At 38.1% G+C, this 26,454-nt stretch overlaps 1 protein-coding gene across 5 annotated transcripts in view; it reads left to right on the top strand.

Annotated features, from left to right (window-relative positions):
* Positions 1 to 25,801, top strand: part of METTL4 (methyltransferase 4, N6-adenosine) — a 31,429-nt gene extending 5,628 nt beyond the window's left edge. For 2 of the 5 annotated variants that reach the window (XM_075920924.1, XM_006139033.4), the window contains exons 3-9: positions 2,567 to 2,632; positions 3,872 to 4,238; positions 5,476 to 5,545; positions 8,335 to 8,509; positions 8,755 to 8,861; positions 9,942 to 10,033; positions 24,998 to 25,801. In XM_075920924.1, coding sequence (XP_075777039.1) covers positions 2,567 to 2,632; positions 3,872 to 4,238; positions 5,476 to 5,545; positions 8,335 to 8,509; positions 8,755 to 8,861; positions 9,942 to 10,033; positions 24,998 to 25,143 — 1,023 coding nt within the window. In that variant the 3' untranslated portion in view covers positions 25,144 to 25,801. The other 3 variants (XM_006139034.4, XM_006139035.4, XM_014581529.3) reach the window with 3 other exon arrangements.
* The last annotated feature ends 653 nt before the right edge of the window (positions 25,802 to 26,454 follow it).

Here is a 26,454-nt window from a genome sequence, read left to right as displayed (position 1 = left end):
GTGCTGCCTACATCCTTTCCTATATGTTGTCTCTGTCTTTAGACAGTGTTTTAACTAACTCAACTATGCTTGGCCCAGGTTCACCACCACATAAGCACAGAACAAAAGCAATCCTATTTAGCCTGTGTTTATATTTCCACATGTTTCTGGGCAGACTAACAAAAATTGAAAGCCTAGAACTTTCAAGGAGCAAGAACTGGTTTCCAGGCTGGATAGACTAGAGCCATTAGACTGTAAGTATAGGAATAGCATGTTTGTGATCAGATTTAATTGTAACTGTTATTTTTAAATGAGAACTTTACTATTTTACTGATGACTTTTTTTTCCACTCTGCATATTAGTCTTTATCTGCAAAAACTACGAGGAATCCTGTGGCACCTGAAAGACTAAGGAAGTAAGACTAAAGTATGTGTAAGATTAAGTGGTTTTTACTCTCAAAAGCTTATGCCCAAATAAGTCTTTAAGGTGCCCCAAGACTCCTTGTTGAATAGGTAATAGGGTGTTTACAGTAGAATCTCAGGATATGTCTGCACTATGAAATTAGGTCAGCTCTATTGAGATCGACATTTAGCATCTGATTTTATAAGGTCAGAGGTGCATGTTCTCACTATACATGTTTGGTCTACAGTGTGCATCTCCATTACAGTGTCTACCAATGATCCACACAGCGATACACTGTGGGTAGCCATTCCACAGTTCCTGCTGACCATTTGAATTCTGGGTTAGGCTCCCAGTGCCTGATGGGACAAAAACATTGTCATGAATGGTTCTGGGTATGTCATCAGCCTCCCATGATACACTTACCTCCTTCCTTCCTTGACAGCAACGGCAAACAATCAATTCATGCCTTTTTTTCCTTTGGTTATCCATATATACGTCGTAGCATGGCAAGCATGGACCTGTTCAGCTGCACGCTGCTGCGGCAAGCATTGCAAACACCTTCTGTAGTATCATGCGGTTTGTCCAGAGCCCAGCCAGCAGCTGTCTGTGTGAGGAAAAATATTAGGAGGCCTCGCATACAGACATGCAGGAACCTATTGAATGGAGCAGTTGGCATATGCTAGCAGCAGTCGGGCATGCTGACACAGTGTAACACTGATTCTGGTCCTGGGAAACAAGCACAGACTGGTAGCACCACGTAGTTATGCAGCTGTGGGAAGCTATGGGACGAAGACCAGTGGCTTTAGAATGCTGGTAGAATGTGCCTTTGGCCATTTAAATGGCAAGAGTGGGGGAATAAGGCAGATCAGTTACCTGGGTGTCTGTTATGAGCAGCCAGACACCAGGGCAATAAGAACAGCACATCAAGGTGCACTGCGCTTCAGAGAGGCTTTGAAAATCAATTTCATGAATGATCAGACAATGATGTGATAGTGATGTATGTTGCTCATTACTAAGCAGCCCACTGTTGTACAGATGCTGCCCTGTAAAGCAGCGCTCTCAATCATAGTTGGCACAGTAAGTAAAGATCCTGTTGTTATGAAATAATTAAATTTTATTTATGCTGCACGGTGAACACGGGCACCATTAGAAATGGAATTATGAGTGTAACAAGGGTCTGATAACTCTGTGTGGGAGAAGCATGAGGACCTGTGCCTTTTTGACTGTGTGTGGCAGTCAAAGATATGGGAATGACAGCCTTCTGCACTAAGAGCCATCTCTCCCAGTTGTATGAAAGGCTTCCTGAACCTTCCCTTCTGCCGCTGCATTCTAGGACGTCTGGGAGAGGAGGATGTGGAATTTGGTGAGGAAGACATGTGGTTTATCAGTGGGTGCAAGGGGGTTCTCTGTTCTAGCTGCTCTTTCTGCACCTCTACCAAGTGCCTCATCAAGCCTGTTTGCCCCCCCATGAGCCTCAACATCTTGTTCTGTATGTTACACTCATATGCCTGTCCTGTTTGCTGCAGATGACCTCTAACAACATTTGCCTCCATGCATTCAGTTGTGCCCTGTCAGTGTGGGTGGATTGCATGAGCTCTTTAAACATGTCACGTATGTATTTTCACCTCCTAATCTGTGAAAGCCTAACTGTTGTCCACTCCTCCCCACCTTCCCCCAGCTCTAGCAAACAGGTCTCCAGCTGCAGGTTTGGAGTGGAGGGGCACAGATGTATACAGTCAGTGTAGGATCAACGCCCTCCTGCATAGCATGCTTGTAAACTGCTGTCCTCATTTCCTGCTTCAGCCTGGAGGGGGGGCTATAGGTTTTGGGTTGAGGGGCACAGATATGCACAGTCAGCATGGGATTACTGCCCTCTCTCATAGCATGCTGTTCTCCAAATCCAGCTGAACAAAAGTTTCAGACAAACTATGCAGTGAGGATTAGAGTTCATATGAATTATGAAATGGAATAAGTAACATTGAATAGCACTGGCAAACATATGCTGTAAGAGCCTGTAACAGCTCATGTATTTTAAAACAGAAGCTGATTATGACAAAGGATTTAAATTCATAATAAAAGAAGGATATGACAAATTGTTACAAGCTCTGAAGGAGTATTTGTTTCTTTTTGCCATGTAGTAGCACAGCTGATTTTTTTTCATATTTTTGCATTTTGTTCTCTACAGAAACGTAAAAGAAAGTATAGTGCTTTCAACCAAGGGGAACTAGATGCTTTAGAATACCATGCAAAGGTAAACCCGAACAATAGTAAGTAACAATCAGTGTACAATGTGTATCTATAGGTAATTTATCAAATGTAAACCCTCTGAAACCATTCCAAAGTATATGGTAACATGAATCTTGTAATTTCAGTTTGTTAAAGCAAAATTTGGTTTCACAAGTGTCCAAGTGAAGGACTCAATACTGGGTCAGATTAGGGGTTCAGAACGCGGGAAGGTATACAAATGCATTGCTCCAAATTGCTTATAGTTTAAGACCCTGAATCTGGAAAAGACTTATACATATACTTCATGAGCTGAATTCAGTAAGATTACTTGTTAGTAAAGTTAAATGCATGCTTAGCACTTTGCAGGATTGGAGTCTAAATAAAAACAATTCATGAAGGAATGAGAAAGACGGACAAGTAATAAAATCTCTTCATTGCCTGTACTAACTATGTGCACAACTTTGGGTATTTTTAATGACAGTATAAACAAACAGTTATTAACGAAATATAAGTAATCTCTACTAGCTTTCTTTTAAACAATTAGAAAGTTAAGCTCTAAATTTTATATTAGTAAAAGCTAACCTCCTCAGATTACTCCCCATAGGATGTGAAATTAGTTCAAACTGTTTTAATATTTATTCATTGTTGTTGTAGAAACAAGAACAATTGCATTTTTAATTTTTTAATACAAACTCCTTGTGCATTTACTGGTATTCTTGAATGTGTGTATTCTAAGGCCATGAAGGCTATAATTCTATTCTAACCAGACAATATTATTTGGTTTATAATTGAAAATCATAGGGTCACAGTGATGATGGATGCAGAGAGTAATTTTAGGCTTAGAATAGTCAGTGAGAAACACGTAAATGAACCCTTGATTATAATAACTGGGATTCTGTGCAAGTTCAAGGATCTGCCACAACTACACGAATGACTTTTAGGATCAGGGCCTAAGGGGGTATCATTTAGATGCTCACTAAAACAAGTTACAATAATTTGACTCTAATTTTTATCACCCTTAATTTAATACATACAATATGTGTTTAAAGTGAGTTTAAATTTCTGAAAAGATACCATAGTAAAATCCCTGGATATTGACATCCTTAGTTTTCCTTGGTTTTAAATTTATTTGGGTTCTGGTAACAATCTGCAGATTCAGAATGTAGAAAACAGGTGGTAAAATTTCTGTTTACTTCTCCAGAGATATCAGCCAGATATTTCAACCAGTCTTTCCTTCTGTTTTGTCTCTCTTATCACCGTACAGATTCGGGGCCTGATTTTGGAGGGCACCAGGTGTTTAATCCAAGAAGGACTCAAAAGTTGTTTTCTTCACCCTGTTTCTGAAAAGCAAAGCAGCATCAAGAATCTTGTTACAGGACATGTTGGCTGTGCATTGGCTGAATTATGTGAAATGGCAAAAGATTTTCCTTCTATTAATGAAAATGACCATCGACCTGCACAAATTATAGATGAGGAAACTTCCATTACAGAGCAGGATCTGCTTTCATGCGTTACAGAAAACAATACAGATTATGCAAAGATAATACATTTAATGGGGCAGAAGTACCTGGTGCCACCAAAAAGCAGGTTCCTTTTATCTGATATTTCCTGCTTGCAACCACTTCTGAATTGTAAGTATCTTTACTCATTAAAATTTCCTCTTTTTGTCAGTGGCCCATCAATCTGCTCACTGATAGAATATGTTGTTTAAGCCACCAAGTCACCCCTCAAATAATCATCTTGACCCTAGACTTCAGTGCAGTTTGAAGTATTGGTGGTAAACAGGACTGCCAATGGGGAAAAGGGGGAGAAGAGGGCAGTTGTTTTGGGGGCCAGTGATTCAAAGGGATACAAAGTAGGGATGTTAAAAATTGTGTTTTTATGTAATTGTGTAACTGCTGAAATTTTTAGCAGGTACATGTTTACACACCGGGGGCTTTTAAGTACCGGCTCCCACCTGCCCCCCGCCTCTGATAGAGAGGCAGCAGCACCGGTGGGGAGGGAGGGAGGCAGGCAGGCAGCTCCATGGGAGCTTGTACACACAGGGAGCCAACTTCAAAGCTGGCCTCTGGTGTGAATTGTCTCCCACCTGCCCCACCCACCCTCTGTTCTGCTGCCTCTCTATCAGAAGCATCTGCATGGATGGGGCAGGTGGCTCTACAAAAGCCGGTGTTCGTGGGGAGCCAGTTTTCTAGTTTATAATAGACTAATACTGCTTTAATTAGCTAAGCACTTTATTTCTGTGCTTTCCCCAGTAATCCATTGAATAAAATTGTGATGTTTACTCATTTGAAAATGTATAACTACAATATGACATGTTATTTAAGAAGAGAGAAACAATTATTATATTGGATTAGATTAGATTATAATATAAACCAAATTCTATTTGAAAAGTCCTGAATTTATTTAGATAAAGAATTTTAAGGGATTTTTCCTCTGATGACAAGTAAAGTGGCATGCGCATATATATATATATATATATGTATGTGTGTGTGTGATGGTTGCAGTATCAGTAGAATAATAGCTGAAACATTAATACATAAATAGTAATTTGTAATACACTTGTAACCAACATAACATAGCAGAGTCTGACATAAAAGCATAGCTGTGACTGGTCAGCAATTTAAAAATAATTAGTGTCTGACCTAGCGAACAATCATGAAAGTCTGAAACATTGAAGATTTTCTTATATAAATTTTCTTTAATTTCCTCATAATTATAATAGCTGAAAGCATTTTACTTAAATATTTTTAAAAGCGAAATAGAATGTTGCCCCACTGCTGGATTTTGTAAATAGCTGCTTAAACTTTATGGAACAATTTTAGCTTTTGTTTTAAAACAAGTCTTTCAATTTTACTTACTTTCTAGATGAGAATAAATATGATGTAATTGTGATAGATCCACCATGGCAGAACAAGTCTGTTAAAAGAAGTAACCGGTAACTTTTAAAAAATTATATTTGTCCTTTAAAAAATATCATCCAAACCCCACATTTGATTTCATTAATGTGCTATTTCATCATAGCACTGTAAAGTTCTGATTGTGTGTTCATTTTTGGTATTTTACTTCCATACAGATACAGTGGAAATAATATGATAATACGGTCCAGCACATTAACAACTGCTAACTTAGGCCCTGATCTTGCAAACACTTTGACATGTTCCTGAGTTGAAGCACGTTATTATGTGAGTAATCTTGTGTATTTCACTGAAACTACTCAAATGCTTCAAATTCAGTATGTGCCAAAGAGTTAACATGATTCGCACTTAAGTTACTTTTCATGATAGCCTACAGCCAATTGTATTACAAAGTCAATCCTGCAAATTTTAATGCATATGCTCCATTTTACTACCACAAGTAATACCATTGATATCAAAGTTAAGAATTTTCAGGACGAGAGCCCAAGGTAGAAACTTGTGGGGGGGTTTTTTTTTGGGGGGGGGGGGAGTTGTGGATTTGATTTTCTGCTTGATCGATAGAAGTAGAAAATTAATAATACTATACTGAAATTCTCAGGCATAATGAGTCAGCTGCTAAGAACTCTAGTTTTCAAAGTCATTACATTAGAATTTAAGGGCCTGTTTCTCAAGTGAGCTACGGAATTTCATTGCAACAGGATGCTGTTTGTTACTATGGACTTACCACCATATAAAGTGGTGAAAATGGTAGAGAATTTGGATCTATAACTTTTTCTAAAGCGAACAGTGATATAATTTCACTCCTGTAGCTCTGGAAACTTGCAATTAAAAAAGAAAATCAGACTTCTGATTGAACATTATGTAGAATTCTTCAATGGCCCACTTAATGGGCCCTGGATAGGTTGAGAGAGCCACTCTTCCTGTTTGAGCTCACAAGTTTAAAGTAGGCATTTTTTACAGTTATAAAACAAATTTATATTTTACCTTGTAGCATGGAATATAGACTTCACGAGTAAGATTAATACATGCAGCGATATACAAGGATTTTTTTATAATTTAAATACTTAACACATCCTTTAAAGTCTAACATTATCTTAAACAGTAGTAATGGATAGGTGAGCTAGTCTGGTTTCCAGCTATGAATTTGTTACTAGATGCCTGCAGACGTTGCAAGAGTTGGCAACTGGTTTACCAATGTCGCACACAATGTACTGTCTGTTTCTCACATTCTGTTTTTATCTTTAGGGCCCCAGTAAAAAAAAGCACATCCCCATCATACCTCTGCTTCCCCTTTTTGTCACAGTAGAAAACTCAAGTTATTTCTGATCTTGAATTAATATGGCTGGTATTTTGAAATAGCTGCATCACTCAGAGAATGGCTCACCTTTCTGTTTAATCCTGTAGAAGAGAAGGCAGTCTCTTTTACACTGGGTATAAGTGCTACAGTTTTTGAGCCGGAAGCCAGCCAAGGACATCAGTGGAGATTCCTTCCAAGTTTTATACTTGCTGCAGATCAGTGGCCTATCTTGCTGTCTGAGATTTAGTATCCTAATGTTCATATGAGGATATTTGTCTGTATGGTTAAAATAATTGAGAGAAGAAATATGTATTGAGATTAGTGCTTAACTGAACAGAACTAGGGGGGTCACCATATTAAATTAGTAGCAGCAGGTTTAAAACAAATAAAATGAAGTATTTCTTTACACAATGCACACTTAACCTGTAGAACTCTTTGCTAAAGGATGTTGTGAAGGCCAAGACTATAATTGGGCTCAAGAAAGAGCTGGATAGATTCATGGAGGATAGGTCCCTCAATGGCTATTAGCCAAGATGGGCAGAAATGGTGTTCCTAGTCTCTGTTTGTCAGAAGCTGGGAATGGGTAACAGGGGATGGATCACATGATGGTTGCCTTTTCTTTTCCTTCTCTCTGGGGCACCTGGCCACTATCCACTATCAGAAGATAGGATGCTGGGCTAGTCTCACCCAGTGTGGTCATTCTTATGAAATAATTCTGCATTATTTATAAGAAGACTGATCCTGAGTTACTAGTGAGTTCCATGAAAATTACTGTGTTGCTAGTGTAGGCAGCATGGCATTTCAAAAGAATAAAGAATGATCTCCATAAATTAGAGACATTATCTGAAAATCTCACAGTATTTTTCACGCTGAAGTTAATTAACTTTACAGTATTCAGATTTCTTTATATCCGCTGTATCCCTAACATGAATAGTATTTTGAAATGGTAATTGACTTATGTATATTCTTTGAGAAGTGATTAGTTTTTTGACCTTTTAACCAGATAATCAAGCTGGTATTGCGCTTGTAGGTTACTCCATTTGCTTTTCATTCAGATGGAAGATTTCTTAATAGAGAGTGAATGATAAAATGACATTGACTTGAATGGAAGCAACAATATAAACAAACTCTTGTGTCATCAGATAGTGTACAAGTGAGAGTACTGGATTGAAAGAAATAATTTTTATCAAACTTTAAGACGAATTTAGCCATTTTCAAAAGTAAAATTATTAGCAAGCCGACATTTTTAGAATGGAACAAATATTAAGGAAAAAATGTTGGATAAGATATTGGATTCAAATTAATATATAAAAGTAAGCATCCAACATATTTGACCACTGGATGTCACTCTTTACTTGAATTTAAGTTTATTTAGCTGAATTTTTTTTTTTGTATTCAGGAAATGTTCCTTAAAGAAGAATATCAGAGGGCTTTAATCTAGCCCTTTTCACTGTTGTTTTTTATATTAGTTTTGTATTTGCTAATACGTTTTTTGAATATACTGAACTACAGATACAGTCACTTGTCTTCATGGCAAATCAAGCAAATTCCCATACCAGAACTAGCTGCTCCTAATTGTCTTGTGGTCACATGGGTGACCAACAGACAGAAGCACCTACGTTTTGTTAAGGATGAACTTTATCCTCATTGGTCTGTGAAGACTCTTGCTGAGTGGCACTGGGTGAAAGTAAGTTATGAATCTGTTTGCTTTTGATGGGAGGGGGCAGGGCATGCAACATGGTGCTTTTCTGCATATTTCTGTAATTTCTTCGTCCCTTAATGTGTGCGTTGTATCTTTTCATAGGGATGCAATAATTTTATATCTTAATTTTGTATGAAGAAGAACAAAGACTAACAATAACTAATAGAAAAAAATGTACCTATTATATGCCAAGTCACTTGCAAAATTTATTTCTCATTTCTTTTTGTCAGATTACCAAATCTGGAGAATTTGTATTTCCATTAGAATCTTCCCACAAGAAACCCTATGAAGTTCTTGTGTTGGGGAAAGTTCAAAGAAGCGTAGATTTGCCATTAAGGTAGGACAGACTATTTTTAGTAAGTATTTTACTAGTGGTGGTTCTTTGAATGTGTCACTCTTATATAAGCTATATCATATAAGGGTTGTCACTGTGTGTGACTCTGAAGCCTAGATGTATATCCTGAAACGTATATTCTGTTAAGTCCGTGTGAAGCAATGGAAACAGCTATAAGCATGGTTGAGAGCTTTTTTGTTGTTGTTCAGAATATACCAGATTTAATAATCAGTGGGATTTGGGATGTGTTACACTCAAGTTTTTAAGTTTTTTTTAGCCATTTTGACTTTACAAATTACACTTGGGTACTGTACCTGTACACTAAGGCATCTATCAATGTGATGCCAGCCACTTTTTGCTCTTCATTTAGTTTATGCTGCATCTAGAACTGGCACAGGTGCCCATGGGAGCACCATCCTAATGAAAGGGGAATTATCCAGTGGTACTGTGTGACCAAAGCAACTCCTGTCTCTCCCAACGGCCTGTATATGGAGCATGGCCCTCGGTAAGGGGAAATGGTTAGTTCATTCCCTTAGTGGCACTTTGCAGAAGCAGTCATAATTGCTTGGGACTGTTGGCTGCCAGTAGAAGTTAAGAGCAGTCCTTTGTCCTTTTTTGCTGGGGGACTTGTCCCAGTATCAGGAGGAAAAAAAAATAAGTGGGGTTTTCTATGCATTCCTCACCATAGCAGTGATCTGGACCAGACCATATATATTTCTGTATGCACATAATGTTAGGGATGTGGTATGGATTCCTTTGGTTAAGATAGGTGATACTCTACAGTTGAAAAGTGACAGAAGTATCAATTAGGCTTTTTCTCGTTGTTGTTGTTCTTTCCCATTATTGACTATGTTTTCTTCAAAGCCTCAGACAATTAATAAACTGCCCTTTATCTTTCAAGGAAACAAATATACTCTGCATTTAGATACTTAACTTCCCAAAGGCTTACGGTGAAGGCTGACCGTGACTGAGTATTCTGTATTTTATATCCCATTTAAAACAAAACCCCATGAAAACGGGTACCTGTATCACAGTATTGATTGAGAAATTTCACATTTATTTTCTTCTGATTTTATACAACAGGAAATCAGACATGGAAGTTCTTCCAATTCCAGAGCACAAATTAATTGTCAGCGTACCCTGCATTCTTCATTCACACAAACCTCCTCTTACTGGTATGTTCTTTGAACACCTCTCTACCATACAGTGTTTGTATAGACTTAGATTTTTCAAACTTGAATGTCTGAAAATAGGCACTAAATCCATTTATAGGTGCCTAATGAGCAGCCTGATTTTTCAGTGATGCCAAGCAATTGCAGTCAATAAGAATTACCAGCATTCAACATCTCTGAAAATCCTGCCATTTTTAGTTCTTTACATCTAGGTGTTAGGTGTCAAAGCTTAAGGAACTCTGTTTGATATTCTTGGATAGAGGTCTTTAAATAAAAAAAAGTTGCATTTGTTTTATAGTTTATAATTATTTCAAAATTGCTCTATTCCTGCATTCTGTGTAAGAGTTCCAAATGACCTGAGTTCTTTCCTTTGTGTGATAAGTAGCATGTCCCTGACTGGGAATATGTAAAATATATTTTACAATTGCGTGCTTAATTAAAAACACGTCTCTTCTTTTTGGGACACCTAGTTTTGGAAGAGATTTATTTAATTTTTCATACATCTAATATGCATATAGAACACACAACCTTGGACATTTTTATATATTTTTAAATTAACAAATTTATTTAAAATAACAAACAAACTGTTAGTAATTGACCGCAAGTAGGCCATACTCATATTAATTACCAGAAGTCATAATACATTACTGGAATTGATATACCATCTCCAAACAATTAGACAAGAGGTGCCTTCCATCCAAATCCCTGCTCTTCCTAGGTCTGAAGAATCATTTGACCTGTTGCACAATGCCATGAAGGTCTTCAAACTGGGACCATGACAGATCAATGATGAATTTTCAGCTCAAGATTGGATGTTTTTCTGAAGGATATGCTCTAGGAATGTATATTTTGATGCTCTATGGGCTGTGTAATACAGGAGGTCAGACCAAGTGTTGGAAGTATTATTTATGCAAGGTATTTCTACAACACTTTATGTAACTATAACATCCTTTATTAAAACAAAGGCCAGATAATTTTTGTAATTGCTCTAAACCTGCCTAAATAATAAGAAGTTTAATACATCCAAACAGTAACAAAACACTTTTCTAAGCATTTGATCAAGATACTTACAAATGGGCTAATCGCCAGAAGTGTGTAGGCCCATATTGGTTGGCTTCAACTTGGTTAGGCAGATAGGAGCAGTGAATTCTTAGAGTTGACTCTTTTATATTCTTTAACAAACAAGTGATGTTATTGCCAATTATCAGACCTCAGTTAAGGTCGGACGGAACAGTTTCTTATATAGTAAATTACTTATTGCACCTAGTATCCAATTAACTGTTTTGTTTTCGATTACTTCAGCCTGTGCTTTAAGATAAGACTGATATTTTTGAAGGGCTACCTACAAATTTAACACAACTCCTTTTCTTCAGCATGATCTTCTTTTTTGGTCACATGATTTGGGATTATTGTTCATGCTAATATCCCAACTTAATTTAAAACCGTACTTCACCCAAATCTAATATGAGCTGCACTAGGTGATCACAGTAGTCCTTCTGGCCTTGGGCTCTATGAACCTATTGTTTGTATCATTGCAATACGCTATACTTGAAGATTCTTCATCTTCCATCTTCTGCAGGAAGTTCCAGTAACTACAGGAAACCTGTTGGATTTGTTCTCTGGCCATTGCACTAAATCTATATTAGGTTTTGGGTATAAATCTAGGTACTGACTGATCTATAAAGCTCTGGTTGGTTTGAGTCTTGGCTATTGGAGAGATGGTCTTGAGCCACCATCAGTGAGATCATTTTGAGTTAACTGTGTGAGAGCTGGGTGTGCAGAGCAGAAGTCCTTCAACTTTAATTTAGTTCAGCCTTCTCCTCATACTCACTTCTGATAAAATCCTCGTTTGATTACTCTTCTATGTAAGTACCTATGCTGATCTCATCACTGTAGTATCTGAGCATCTTCCTATGGTCCATTAAATGATGTGACTAACACTGGTCATGTGTAGTTCATTTTTTAGATCATCCTCTCCCAAGGGGGAGAACTGTGTGTACAGTGTAGTGTTAGTTATGGTAGCTTTAAGATGATTTTTTAAAGTGATGCAATACATTTCTGTTGTAGAAGGCAGGCTGAAGAAGTTTGGAAGGACTTGGAGTGGAAGGTGGTGAGGTTTGAGATAATTCTTGGTTCCTGGGATTTTGTTCTACATTTTTGGATCGGCTCCCAAGAAGCTCTGTCTTCTGCATTGATGAGATTTACTCCTTGTAGTAGAAAATTACATCTCAGCTGAAGAGCAGAGCTGTCCATGGGTACATTACTAGTCTCAACTCCTTTTTCAAGCTTGACCAAGAGGGAGGTTTTTAAATGTTTAGTTTGGAGAGTGTTTTTTACGTTTTTCTTTTTCTTTACTAGTGTGTGTTTAAAACACATGTGCCGAGAGACAAATAATTCGTCACAATTTAGTATTCTGAAATATAAGGAAGCTTGAATTCATGACTATATGTCAGCAATGTCCTGCAATAATCCCTGGAATTAAAGTCTTTTTGAATGATTATCAGGGTTGCCTGAGCGATCTAGTTATCAGTGAGCAGGACTTTATTAAAAGTCCCGGAGGAAAATGGAGAACTTATGGAGTTTCTGTCGTCATCTATTCAGGACAGCCACACTTTCAGGTACCTCTGCATTGTCTGTGGATCAAATAACTGGCTGATGGTACTCCTTAATGTCTTCCAGCATAACCCATGTTCTTCTGTCCTATAGAATGTAATGTGATTGGCTCCCAGACAGGCAGAAGAAAAATTATTACTTTTCCTGATAGGAGCTGTGATGTAGATGCTCAGCCATCAGGGACAGCCAGGAGAGGAGAGAGAAGGCGGCTTCATTCCTCCCCTCTCCTGTCTCCTTAACTCCTGCTCTGTGATGGGGCAGGAGGCATAGTGTTCCTCTCCCTTCCTATCTAGGGAGAATAAAGTATTTTGGACCAAATTCAGAGGAGAAAGTTCATGTTGTTTTTGTCAAAGATGAAAGGTTAAAAAAATACTTCAAATATGTTCGGGGCTGGCATAAAGAAGATAGTGATCAATTGTTCTCCATGTCCACTGAAGGTAGGACAAGAAGTAATTAGCTTAACCCGAAATAGGGGAGATTTATGTCAGATATTAGGAAAACATTTCTAACTAGAAGGGTAGCTAAAGTTTGGAATAGGCTTCCCAGGGAGGTTGTAGATTCCCCATCATTGGAGGTTAAGAACAGGTCGGACAAACACCTGCCAGGGATGGTCTGGATTTACTTGTTACTGCCTCAGTACAGGGTTCTGGCCTTGATGACTTCAAAATCCTTTCCAGTCCTGACATTGTTATGATTCTGTGAGTATGATTTGAGGGAGGGGAATCACATAGCTAGTGGCATAGGAGAAATGGGTGGGAGAAAGTATGGCGGAAGAGGGAAATGAGGCAACAGAACTCCTGGTGATGAGAATGGGAGAACCTACTTGGAGGTATGGGAGATAGAGGTCAGACAGAGACAGTGCTGAGGGAGGAAGATGGGCAGAGACCCTGGCATGGGGTTAGGGGAAAATGGGCTGCACAAATCCCCTAGTATTTCAGCAGCTGAGTGGGCAATCTTGAAGTGGGTAGATGCGGGAATTGGAGGAGCAAACGGAACCCTTGGTGTGGGATGAGACCAAGAGACCCTGCTACAGGGAGGGGAGGAATGGGGGGGTAGAGGAGGTATGCACACCTACTAGTGGGAAGGGAGATTGGGGGTTCTTGGGCAAGTGAGGGGAAATCAGGCCCTAGATAGGAAGGTATAAGGAACATATTTCAGCTGTCATGTGGCAGAAGGAGAAGCTGGGGATACACAGAGCCCTGGCCATGGGGAAGAGGCACGGAGGAAGGGTGAGGGAAGTTGTAGGGAGTTCCTGCAATATAGAGGGAGGAGAGGATGATGAACGTGGTGTGTGTATGGGGGGGAATAGAGGAATACAAGAATACAATGGCATGTGCAAAATGCTTAGCCTCCACAAGCAGTGTGTGGCAGGGAGGCAAAGGGGTCACTTGCCCCAGGGCCCGGTGATTCAAAGGGGCCTGGGCTCTCGGCTGCTACTGCGGCAGCACCTGGAGCCCCAGATCCTTTAAATCGCTGCTGGAACACCATACCTCGTGCTCCCTGTGGCTCTGAGGATTCGAGGGGTGGAGGGATAAGGTAGGAGGCTAGCGGTCTCCGCCCAGCCCTTCCACCTGAGGCCCCTCCTCTTCAGGGAGTGCAGAACTGGCTCTCCCACACCTTGTCCAGGGGCCCTTGGAGGCTGTTGGCCCCCTGCATGCAGCTCATAGAATGTAGACAGCAAAGCAAGTAGACTACTGCTTTGGGCACTATTGAAAACATTTGGATAGCCCTCAAAGAGAGCCCCAGCTAGTGAGCTGTACAGTAGGCAAATGTGGGGTGAGAAAATACAGTCAGGTCTATTTCAAAGAGAAGTTCATAATCCCTTGTCCAAGAAGAGATAGCAAAATGTAGACTTGAAAGATGCGACTACATATAATTTCAGGAGGAGACCAGGGTTCCAAAGAAACCTTAGGTTACAAATTTCCTTATCAAAAAGTTATTGTATCCCTTATCATTGAGGAAACAGATGCAGTTCCTACCACTGTCACACCCTCCAGAGGCTTCTCCCTAACCACCATTTTTTTTATGTAAGGCCTCCTTTAGCCAACTATCTCGCATTGGTGTCAGACTCTGGAGAGACTGCCATCCAATTATGACAAAAGTGATTTAGGTCACTGGCATATTGGTGATATTGCATCTCAGAATGTCTGGTTTCTCTTGGTATAGGGGTTCTTAAACTGGGGATTGTGACTCCTAAGGGGTTTGTAAGGTTATTACATGGAGGTCATGAGCTCTCAGTTTCCATCCCTAAGCCCTGCTTCATCTCCAGCATTTTTTTTTTCTCGGTCTCTCTCTCGGTCTCTCTCTCGGTCTCTCTCTCGGTCTCTCTCTCGGTCTCTGTCTCTCTGTCTCTCTCTCTGTCTCTGTCTCTCTCTCTGTGTGCGCGCACACTTTTCCTTCCAGGCGACAGAATGACATCATTACATTCTCAGAGAAAGGGGGGCTGGTACAGCCTGCTAGTAGTATTTAATATTAAAAACGTGTTTTTCATTTATAAGAAGGAAGGTCACCCTCGGAGGCTTGCTGTGTGAAAGGGGTCACCAGTACAAAAGTTTGAGAACCCCCTGCTTTAGTGCTTTATATTCACACTGCACAGGATGGTGACACTGCTAAGTATAGATTGGTCAGGATTCCTGTACTAGAATGGTTCCTTCCTACATCTGATAAAAACTATAGAAATTACATTGGTGAATTTCTGTATATGAATTGCAGGTGTGAAACTGGCTTAAAAACAAAATATTTGTACTTTGGGAATTAGCAAAAATATTTAAAGTCAGGAATGTGGTACATCAGTTAATAATAAAGTATGGTTAGAATCTACCTTTTTATTTATGTGCTTCTTGCTTGTCACTCCTATATCTGATACTGATGTCATCATAGGCGAGTGGCAGGCACCACAGTTTGGTTGACTTAATGTACCCTCTCTATGTCTATGCACATCATACATCATTTTGAAAATTTATGTCTACTTTAAGATGAGATATTATGCATAGCTGTTATGTGGTGCTATTACCATAGGAACAGGAATAAACAGTGGCACTATCAACACATTAAAATGACCACCATGAAATATTTGCACTTGTTTGTTATAATCGCCTTTTCAAGAGAAAATTTGATTTCTTTGTGACTTTTAAGCACGACAACAGTAATCTAAAGGGTAAAACAAAATCCTAATAATAAATTTATACTGGTATAATTTAAATGTGACTGCTGACGTTTGTAGTCAATATAATTACCATGACCAGCCTGATCTCTATTGAAAGTGTGTGGGTTATCAAGTCTTCCTTGCCTTGACATGTACAAAGTTCTATGAAGGAAAAGTTATTCTGACTATAGATACAGTTAACTGCAAAGCAATGCCTATCATTATAGGCACAAATAAAGTCTTGCAAAAGTTGAGATGCCATTGGTCCCTTGAAGAATACAGAAAGTAGATCATTTACATTACATCCACGTATATTGCAGTGGTGACTGATTTATCTGCATGCGAAGACACCAAATATCTGTTTTACAAGATTGCCTTTTGTTATGCTCTTTAAAACTGTCCTCACGTAGGGGAATTTGGCCAGGGACTTGTCTTTTCTGATTAATAGATTGAGGCGCAAACAATTCAGGTCTCCCTGAGTCTCCTTTTTTTCCCCTTTGGTCTACAGCACTGCCTAATTGCAGAAAATTGCAGCTTGCCTTTCAAACTCTCCAAATTTGGCAAGTTCTCTGAAATGGTAAGCTCCCTTTGATTTGACAGTATTAAACAGAGATTTTTACGGCCTCCCCCACCCCATACCAAATAGGAATGAGACAGTTATATCTGTTAGTGCGTGTACAGCATGAAGTATGTTGCAGGCCTGTATGCGGGGGAATGCGAAGGATGCAAAAGCACGCCCCCCGCCACGGTCTCCCAGGATGGCCCAGCTGAACAACGTGCCAGTTTCTGGACCCTACTTAGCCCAGCTGCACACTGGCGCTAGTCCCCCATTGCCCCTGCAGCCCAGGTGAACTGCACGCTGGCTTCCATCCCTCCCCCCTCGTAGCGCAGCTCAGCCGCACCGGCTCCCTGCCCCCCACCCCCTCCCCCCCCGCAGCCCAGACCTGAAGGGAGAGAGAAGGTCTATTGCAACCTAAGAAATCTATGAGGTTTTTTTTTTTTTTTTCAAAATTAGAATCAAAATGTTTGAGTAAAGCAAAATTAATTTTTTCAAGTTGTTCATTTTCTTCTAGTCATTTTGGGTATTTTTCACCTGGGCACAGAAGTGTGTATTTTAATTTGATCAAATTTCAATAAAGAAAACAAGTTCTTCTACACTCCAATTTTTTCCAGGGCCCACCCCTACTTAGAAGTTTTTTCACACTTGAAAAGCAATACTAACTTTACTGTAGCAAATTATTTCAAAATAGCTTTGTAATCATAGTGGTAGACATTTTAATGAGAGAAGCTGTAAGTTTCTCCTTAATATTTTGTACATCTTGATGATGATCTTCAGAATTCCTCTCATTATGAAGTGCTGCAGAATATTAATTTAAAAATACCGATGGGGATAAAACCAGCATTGAGCTATGGAGTTTCATGGTCTAATTCCTTAGCTGGAGTCAAGATCAAATGGCCAAAAAGTCATTATGATCTGATGGTTGTTCATTCATATGCACTCTTGTGGAATGAGATGGTGATCTCAATTCACTTCCCAGTGGACATGTTTATATCAAACATGCCAACTGTATATTTCCATCTTGCACACTTCAGTGGAAACATGACATGAACCTCCTCTTATTAATCTGAGGGCTGTATTTTAAGTGGTCTACCTTTCACAAGAAACAAGCATAGGAAAGTCCTCTTCCTGGATAGAGCCAATAGGTCAAAGAGTACATTGTACCCTATGTCAGGGAGTGCCAATTGGTCCCAGTTTGGAGGAAACAGATGAGGCCGGTTAGTAGTTTCCAGTTGGCTGCTTGCAAACAAAAGAAATGAGTAGCAAGGAGCTTAAGGAACTTCCACACTGAATATCCCACCCCAGAGCTCCAACAGCTCTAAACACAGTCCTGGAGACACAAGCCACATTATCCTAAATTGGCAACTAATGTCACAAAGATAAAATAGTTAATCATGCATATAATAGTGACAAGCCATAATTTCACTGCAACAAAGACTAGATTATTGTGGAATATTGCTTTTCACTTACGATATTACGGTAAGATCCCAGAAAGTAATTTTTGTATAACCTTTATTACTGGATACATTTTTAGTATGTTATGACAAAACCATTTTATCAATCATTGTTTCCATTCAAATTTTTCATTAACCTGTGTTATGCACACTCAGTGCATGACTGTTTTGAACTCCCTTATATTTAAAAAAAAATTGCAGTCCATGTTTACAAAAAAAAGCATACCCCCACACAGAAATTCCTGCATACGGGCCTGTATTCTGAAAGTCAGGAGTGAGTGTGCACAAGTATGAAGCAATGCTTGTTAGTTGTACTTTCAGCGGTGTCTCTTTCAGACCACGTTATCTGCATATTCCATTTTTGGAAAGTACTGAACAGCATGGTCCAAATCAGTTGTCAGATGACCTAATAGTTATAGTTCCTTTGACAGCCAAGAAACCCCAAGCCCACTCTGACACATAGAGTATGCAGAAGCATCTGTGTGTCCATTTCCTCCTGAGTCTGTTCACGTCTTGGGCTTCTTCAACATGTTTAGTGGTGATGGACTTTACTACATATTGAAAAAGCATACAGCAAGGAGGAGTGTTTGTGCTGGCATGTTCCTACACTCTCAGGTGCACTTTGAATCATTTGTTCACAGAGGAAATTTTACAAGTATAATTGCTTCTTAGATGCCATGTTTAAAAACTCTTTCTGAGGAAGGACAGTGTCCACCAGACCCAGTATCTTTTGCACCCAGCCTCAGATCCTGTCTGGTGTTGTCTTTCTGCAGTTTTCTGTCAAAGACTTCAGGTACAGAGTTAGCTTTTAGAACCCACCTAAAGTACTCAGTAACCAGTTCATTGTATGTGTGGAATTTGTGTCCTGCCATTATTTATATGACAGTGGTGACATCTCTACTATACACTGTAGTTTCTTTGCATGCTCTTTTTCACCATGTCAAGAAATGTTTTGATGCCAGATTTCTTGACTGGGCTGAAGAAGCTCCATGTCCCATGAAAATGAAATGCTCCTCTCAAATCTTTCCATTTATTCTTTGCCAGCACCTGCTATTTTCAATCAAGAAATTTGTACATATTCTTCATCTTTCTTCAGTGCAGAGGCAAGGACTTGTTTGTAGACTTTGTCTTCACTACTTCGTTAAGCTGCTTCTTTCTCTCATAGCTATTGCATATTCATAACATGAAGCTGTCTTTATGATCTCTAACACTAACAATGACCTGTGCATATGTGTCTCTGAATTAAATATCTAGTTTCTAGTATATTTCAAAGATTAGTACTGCATGCATAGGTAATTAAATTAAAACTGTCTGTCAGACAGACTAGAGACTATACTGTATGTACAAAAGCTTACAAATGGAGAAGTATTATTTTAACAATTCAGGTGAATTTATATCTGCCCACTATGGAGTATAAACTATAGGTACACAATCTGCTGCTTGTAATGCACAGTATTTTTGGTGTGTGACTAATCTGTTCATCAAATTTCAGCTGAAAATATAGAAAACTGTTATCACTCATGATATACTTTGACCATTAAGAATATTATGTGAAATATTGCATGTAATTATTTGCAAAAATGTAGATAGTTGCCATTTTTGCCATGTATGAAACACCTTAATCATTCCTGGAAAAAATATTTGCCCATGCAAAACAAATAAAAAATACTTCAATACATTGATGTTTGGCAGTTTTGACCAATAAATAATTATAGTGTTGAAATTAATATGAACAGTAAAAAACTGTAGTCAGTCATATGGTATGTGTTTCCAGAACTGCAAAAAATGACTCACTCATTTGGGTGCCATTGTTTCACTGTGCCCTTCAAGCTTACTGTACCACTTGACAGCTCCATATCATACCTCATATAAAAGTACATAAAATAAGCCTTCACGTAATATATGATGTATGTGTGTAGGGAGGGTACATCAGATGCCAAAAATACGGTATTTTTGTAGAATTGCTACACACCTTCTATGCTTTATTCATTGTTATTACTGGAAGAAGAGATTTGCTACTGAGAACAGATCATCTAATCAGTGATTTACCCCCTTTTTTCCTATTGTGTATTTGCAATAAGTAAAAGTTAGTCTTAGGTTAGGGTCACTGAACCAAAAATTAAAGAATAAAGTTGTTGCTTCTGTCTAAAGATGTTGCTGATGTTCTTAATAGTACTATTACAAAGGGTTATTTGGTTTTGTTTGGTTTTTGTTTATTTTTTTTAAGGCAGCATTCTAGATTTGCCAGTAGAGAGCAGCTGATCCACATTCCTCGATTATTTAGAATATCATGAACAGAAGCTGAAGTTTGGGGTTGGGGGAAGAAGAAAGCTTGATGACTCATGCACACACGTACTTTGTGTTTTGTTTAAGTAGCAACAAAGCCAAAAATATTAGTATTTATTGCTACTGTCTGGCACTTGATTTCTTGTTACTATTATAAAGTTTTATGTCGGTACATATGTAGCCATTTAATGACTGATTATAATAGTTTATTTCTCTGGGGGAAGAAGAAGATGCAAATTAAAGCAAGCTATCAAAAGGAGACATTCGGGTTCCTGCAGTGCATTTAACTATGAAATCATGACTGTAGGGGTTTCTGGTGATACATGCTCTGTGTTTAGTGCTCACAGCTTTAGTATGTCATTGTAAATGTACTTAAACTGCTTTATGCAAATACTTTAAAATGAAATTTTATCACTTATGATTTTGAGTCAAATAACAGCAGGTTTCCTTCTAGTCTAATTCATTGTTGCTGCTAGGATACGCAAAGGGTGGCTGTCTTATATGAAGGACACTAAGCAATGTTGAATTTCAAACACTTTTTTTAAACTTTTCCATATAGGTTCCTAGACTGGCTCTTGAGATTTCAGTTTCCTTCTTCAGTTTGTAAAGCTGTTATTAATTATGCATGCATGTTAGTATTATTATGTAAAAGGTGTCCTTGAAGGAACAGCTAACTTTAAAAATCATGGACCTTATTCTTGAGTCTTCCCCTAGCCACTTTACACTGCTCTATCAGAGCAAATAAACTCAGAGAACACCTGCTTCCTGTAATAGCTCTATGCCCCTTGGGCGATGTTGTAGAGATGTGCCTGAGAGGGAATTAAAGAAGGCACGTGCAGGGAGACCTTATGTGCCGTGTGAAACTCTTCTGTGCAATAGTCATTGGGGCTATTGGCAGCCAGGCATATGTTGGAACTCAGTCAACTGGAAGCTTAAACAAAGGATAGTTGGCATAATGCCACCTTTGCCTAACCTCTAGCACTCACTGCCCATCTTTTTCTGGTCCTAGGCAAAGCACAAATCAGTCAGCTCAGATAATCTGGCCAATTTGTTGTGAACACTTTTCCCAATATATTACTAAGCATGAGAGAATTTCAGTCATCTAATTTCCTTTCACTATTTGTGCTGTATGGTTACATTTTAGAGCCTAAATCAGTGAAGTTGTTTTCGCTTGCATTTATATAGATAATTACATATCTAGGTTTCTACTACTTCAATATTTGAGTTTCAAACAATACAGGGGAATGGTTGCTTGTTTCAAAACAGCTTCTTTCTTTGAACTCTTATTTAAAATAAGTGTTGTTCTAAAATATACATTGTGGGCCCAGTGTAAGTTGATAGTGGCTTTTTAAGTTAGAATAATATTTTTAGTGATGTTTGTATTTATAGTAAATAGAACTAAAATGTAAAAGTATTTTAATGTATGATTATTAGAGAAAATATTTTTTATCTTTTGGTATCAAAGGCCTTGATCCTTCAGTCCTTATTCACTTGAAAAACTTAAGAATTTTGTTTAACATCTGCAGATCAGGCCTTAAGTGTGTATAAACATATCCATGTGAAGATAGGAAGGCCATAAAACCCTAACAAAGATACTACTATAATTTATAGCTTAAGAAGAAAGTTAATGCTCAAGTAAATTGGTGGCATTAGATTTTATACCAAAACATTCAGCCATGTTATTGCCCTCTATATAATCTAATTGTCATTGGACTGAGGGTTAGCCCCTGATGTGATTATGTAAATACCCAATCCAAGCTATGAAAAATATTGGAAAATGAATTATTGTAAATATAATTTAATTGCATCTCACCACACAGTCGTCATATACTAGAGTGGGATCTTTATGGGCTGTAGGGGAAGAAGTACAACAGTAGTAGAGAATCCTGGGAACCCCTGGTTAAATTCTGTTGCCAAAATTGTTGGAACCCTTGGAGTTTCACTTCTGGTTACAGCTAAGTAATCTCTATCAGAAGTAATTTGTCCTTTGTTCTATGTAAGATAGTAGGTATTTTAAAATGCTTTTCAGAAGATGGAAGCTTTAGTGCTCAGTAGTTAGTAATATTAGTTCCACTGGACTTCCCTGTTGCTGCTGCTTTTTCTCTGTGTGTGTAGGAACAAAATACAAGTACTCCAAAATATAAATTTAATTTTTGGTTAAATGGTATTGTCTCTTTTATGTTATGAAAAGTGGGTTTTGTTTTTAAAGCTCTGATGTTTCAATAAGCTCTTCATGGGCTGATCCCTACTGAAGTCAAAAGAGCAGAGTTCTGCTCAAGGCAATTTATTGAATGCTTGGGGCTTTAGAGATTCCCTTTGGAATGGCACATACCCAACTATGTTTCTTAAATGATCAGAGGAATTAATCTTTAGAAGATGTTTGTTAAAATACAGGCAGCATATCAGTACACATACAATCCTTAATTAAAGAGATGAGAAAATAATGATAGGTTTTACTTTTTTATGTTAAAATGATGGTTTTGCAAAATGACACAAGCACGTTTTTGAGAATTATCTTGCTGTCTAATTAGGTAGAGACAGGGAAATACGTGTGACACCAAAAAGCACTGTTCAGTCTAGCAGGCTCACTATCACATTTTGTTCTGCATTTGCCAGACACTTATGCAAATATTTGATTGGGTTAGGTTTTCTAACCTTATTTAAAGGGATAGATTTTCCAATATAAGATTATCAATAATAACAGTAATATGTAGCAAAAATCCCCCAGTGTAAATAAGTCACCTGCAACATTTCTGTCATTTTTTAAGTTGGGGTGGGTGGGGCAGGTCTACTTGATTGGTGCTTGTACCAAAATGTAAGAAATATGGAAAATTTTAAGGGAAACTAGGGGGCTCGCTACACTAGCCAAACCTCCCCCCTCCGGGGGTAGGTATCTTGCCAGGGAGAGGGTGTAGGATCAGGCTCAGGGCAGGGTGTCTGAGCAGAGGAGAGGGGGAAGGAGTAGGCTGGAGTGCAGGGTCTTGGAGGAAGAGGTGAGTGAGGGATTTGGGAGTGCAGGGTCTTGGCAGGGTGGTCAGTGAAGGGGTTGAAAGTGTAGGGTCTCAGGTTGGGGTGTATGAGTGAGTGGGCTGGGGGTGCAGGACTGAGGGTGGGGGGAGGGGGAGGTTGCGTGCCTCCACCCACCCAGGATGGGGGAGGGCATGTTGCTTCCATCTCCCCTGCGAGGGGGGGAGAGCACATGGCACCCGACCCATGGCACCAGGGAGGGAGGGAGGAGGCAGGGCTGCTGAGGTCAGAGGAGGGGGTGGGACGCAGAGTGATGTGATGACGTCACTCTGTCATCCCACAGGAAAGTGTGTGTGTGTGTGTGTGTGTGTGTGTGTGTGTGTGTGTGTGTGTGTGTGTGTGTGTATATATATATATATATGGAAAATCTTTTAAAATACATATTGGAAAAAGTTTGAAGTAGATTGCAGTTTTCAGAGAAGGGAAAATGTGTGGTTAGAAAAAGCATGTGGTAGGATTGCCACACAGTAGATCTTTGGGAGGATATTCATCTTCCAGCAGCAGGAGCATTTCATGATGTGTATTTGAACAGATGAGAAATCTGCAAGCAGTCAACTACTTGAAAGTATATTCTTTGAAGGGCAACTCTGACCCAAAAAGCAAATAGCGAATTCCAGGCATAAATGTTCCCACCATTTCTTTGATGTATGCTGATCAGATATAATTCTGCTTTCTGAAATGATAGTGAGAGGAGAGATCAGTTCAGGTAACAAAATGTCTGATATAATGAACTGTTTTCCATGCCTCATGTTTCATGAGGAACAGTGAAAATTCTGAATAAGTTCTGGAGGAGAGTGGGTAAAATTACTCTCGAGCAATTTTTTTTTCAATTCTATAAGTCAGTTACAGTCAGAAGTAAAAATTATATTGTTGGAGCATGTTTTTATTCTGTAGGTATTTATCGGGCTTTCCCACTCATATATACGATATCACTTTTTAAAACCTTTTACTTGGTAGGGTTTCTTTGTACTTTAAATCTTCTTCCTGAAACGATTAAAGGTCCCTTTGACTCAGCAGCAAATTATATTGATTTTGACAAGTTCTATATTCAAAACATGTAAGAAATATATTCAGTAATATTGTTCAGATAAAGTCAATGAATCAAAATACTATATTTGTCTCCCTTGCCAAATATTCCTCCTAAATTAATGAAATAATTGGTATTTTAATGTAAAATATCTATTTATTTTGATTTGAACATTAAAAAAGATTGCTCAATTGTAGAAAAAATGTGATTTAATTTATAGCACTAAAGGAAACTCTTTTATACATCTTTCCTAGTGCTTCCAGGATAGAATGGCTCTAGTGTTATGAAGCAGCATAAGCCTCTGTATTCACTACTGATTGCTAGATTCTTGAAATGATGTTTCTCCTTCATCTTTTTACTGAATGTCATCATCATTAATTGCTCTGTCCTGTTTGTGTTATGAAGGGTGGTGGAGAGGGGAGGGACACAACTACAGTCCTAATAAATAATCAGAAGCAATTGCTCTTTAAGTAGGAAGACTTTTTTTGAATGTGCATCTATTAAAGAGAGAGTCAAGTCAGTACTCAGGAGATGTTATGGTGACAATATTGAAAAATTGAAAAGTCACCTGTGAAGGCACTGAAATCCTCATTCCCAGACTCCAAATGAAAGCCGATAAATCAGGGCTATTGACAGTATTGTTCAAAGTCTCAAGGGCACTTATTTCAAATGACTTTCTGACTATAAATAGTCAGACTGGTTGATGAAATCCTTGAAATTAATTTGCTGTCTTTTTTTTAATGAAACATTCCTTTTTTCATCTCCCAATAGCTCAGAGGAAATTGATTTTTTTTCACTCCTTTTTCATCATCATCTTTGTTTCTCTCTCTCTCTTTTTTTTTTTTTTTTGGCACAGAGATTCTGACAGAATATATCAAACCTGATGCAGAATGTTTGGAGTTGTTTGCTCGCTACCTGCAGCCTGGTTGGACCAGTTGGGGAAATGAGGTTCTGAAATTCCAACACATTGATTATTTCATTGCTCTGCAGAATGAAAACTAAGTAGAATTTTTAGCTTAACTTGAAAACTCCCCTTCCCCCTCCCACTTTGTTCTATAACATGATTTTATTATGAAGGTGTACTCAGAAGGCAATGTAAATGGAAAAATTGAAATCCTTATAGTGATTAGCCTTCTGATTAGGTTATGATGGTGTCTTCAGTTTCATAAGGTGTTTCTGTATTTTGATTCCCCTTGAGAAGTAGGACAGATCACTTGAAGTACATGCTTCTGAATTGAATTGATTTTTTTGAAGAAAAATAATTCTTTGGGTTGGAGACAAAGCAGAAAACAAAGGAAACAGAAGACAATAAATATAAATACAGTATATCTTACCTCATATTCATATATGTCTTTCTATTCCCTGAGAGAAAAAGGGAACAATGCCTATATTAGTAGTTACATGGACTGTTAACTGGTACACATTCTATGTACATATTCTAGATTTCTAAATAGTATGCTTTTTAAAAATAATTCTGTTTTAATGCTGTTAATTCTTTACATATATTGTACATTATCAAAGTCTCACCGTCTTACATAGTCTTCATATTAAGGCATATGTGTATGGTAAAAGTGACGCTGAATATAAATATTATATAAATATTGTTTCCTTATTCTTGAAAACATTTTAAAAACTAAACTGTGCTTCATGTTTCAGTTTATACCTAAGTTGCTTTTTTTAGCTCCTCTTTTGTGTAATGTTCTTGAAAAATATTTATTTAAAGTGTTAAATCTGCACATACCTTTTGCTCTCTTTCGGTTTTGCTATGAAAAAGGTAGTGGTTTAATGAAACAGTGTTGTTTGCATACAATATTGGAGGCAAAGAACAAAAATAAACTATACACCGCAAATTAAATAAACTTTGGATTGTTTTTATCTAAAGCCTGATGTTCACAAGTTATCTCTCTTTGTAATTTTAAGACCATTTTTTAAAATTCAGTTTGTTTTGTCAGTATATTAGTCTCAGGTTTTAAATTTCTCTGTTATAGTGATATTGTGGTTCAGTTTCACTTTTTTTTTTCATTATTTGGGTAGTCGTAATAGCAAACCTGAAATAATGATGGCTCTTATTCTGGTTAAATCATTGTTTCTTATTTTGGTTAGATCCCAAAAAAGTAAGCAAATATCTCAACAATGAAATGTAAGTTATTATAATCCTATCAATAGATAAAAACCTTCTGTTATTTATAGTATTAAATAATAGTTACTGGCATCTAGTTGTCCAAAGTGTGAGGGGGAGGGGGGGAAGTAAAGTATATACACTATGAAATTTGCATTTAATATATCTGTGTATATATTCTGTTTCTCCTGAGT

This window comes from Pelodiscus sinensis, chromosome 2 (assembly GCF_049634645.1).
Source record: "Pelodiscus sinensis isolate JC-2024 chromosome 2, ASM4963464v1, whole genome shotgun sequence".
NCBI lineage: Eukaryota > Metazoa > Chordata > Testudines > Trionychidae > Pelodiscus > Pelodiscus sinensis.
The sequence above is the reverse complement of the archived record's forward strand: the minus strand, read 5'-3'. Positions and strand labels throughout refer to the sequence as shown.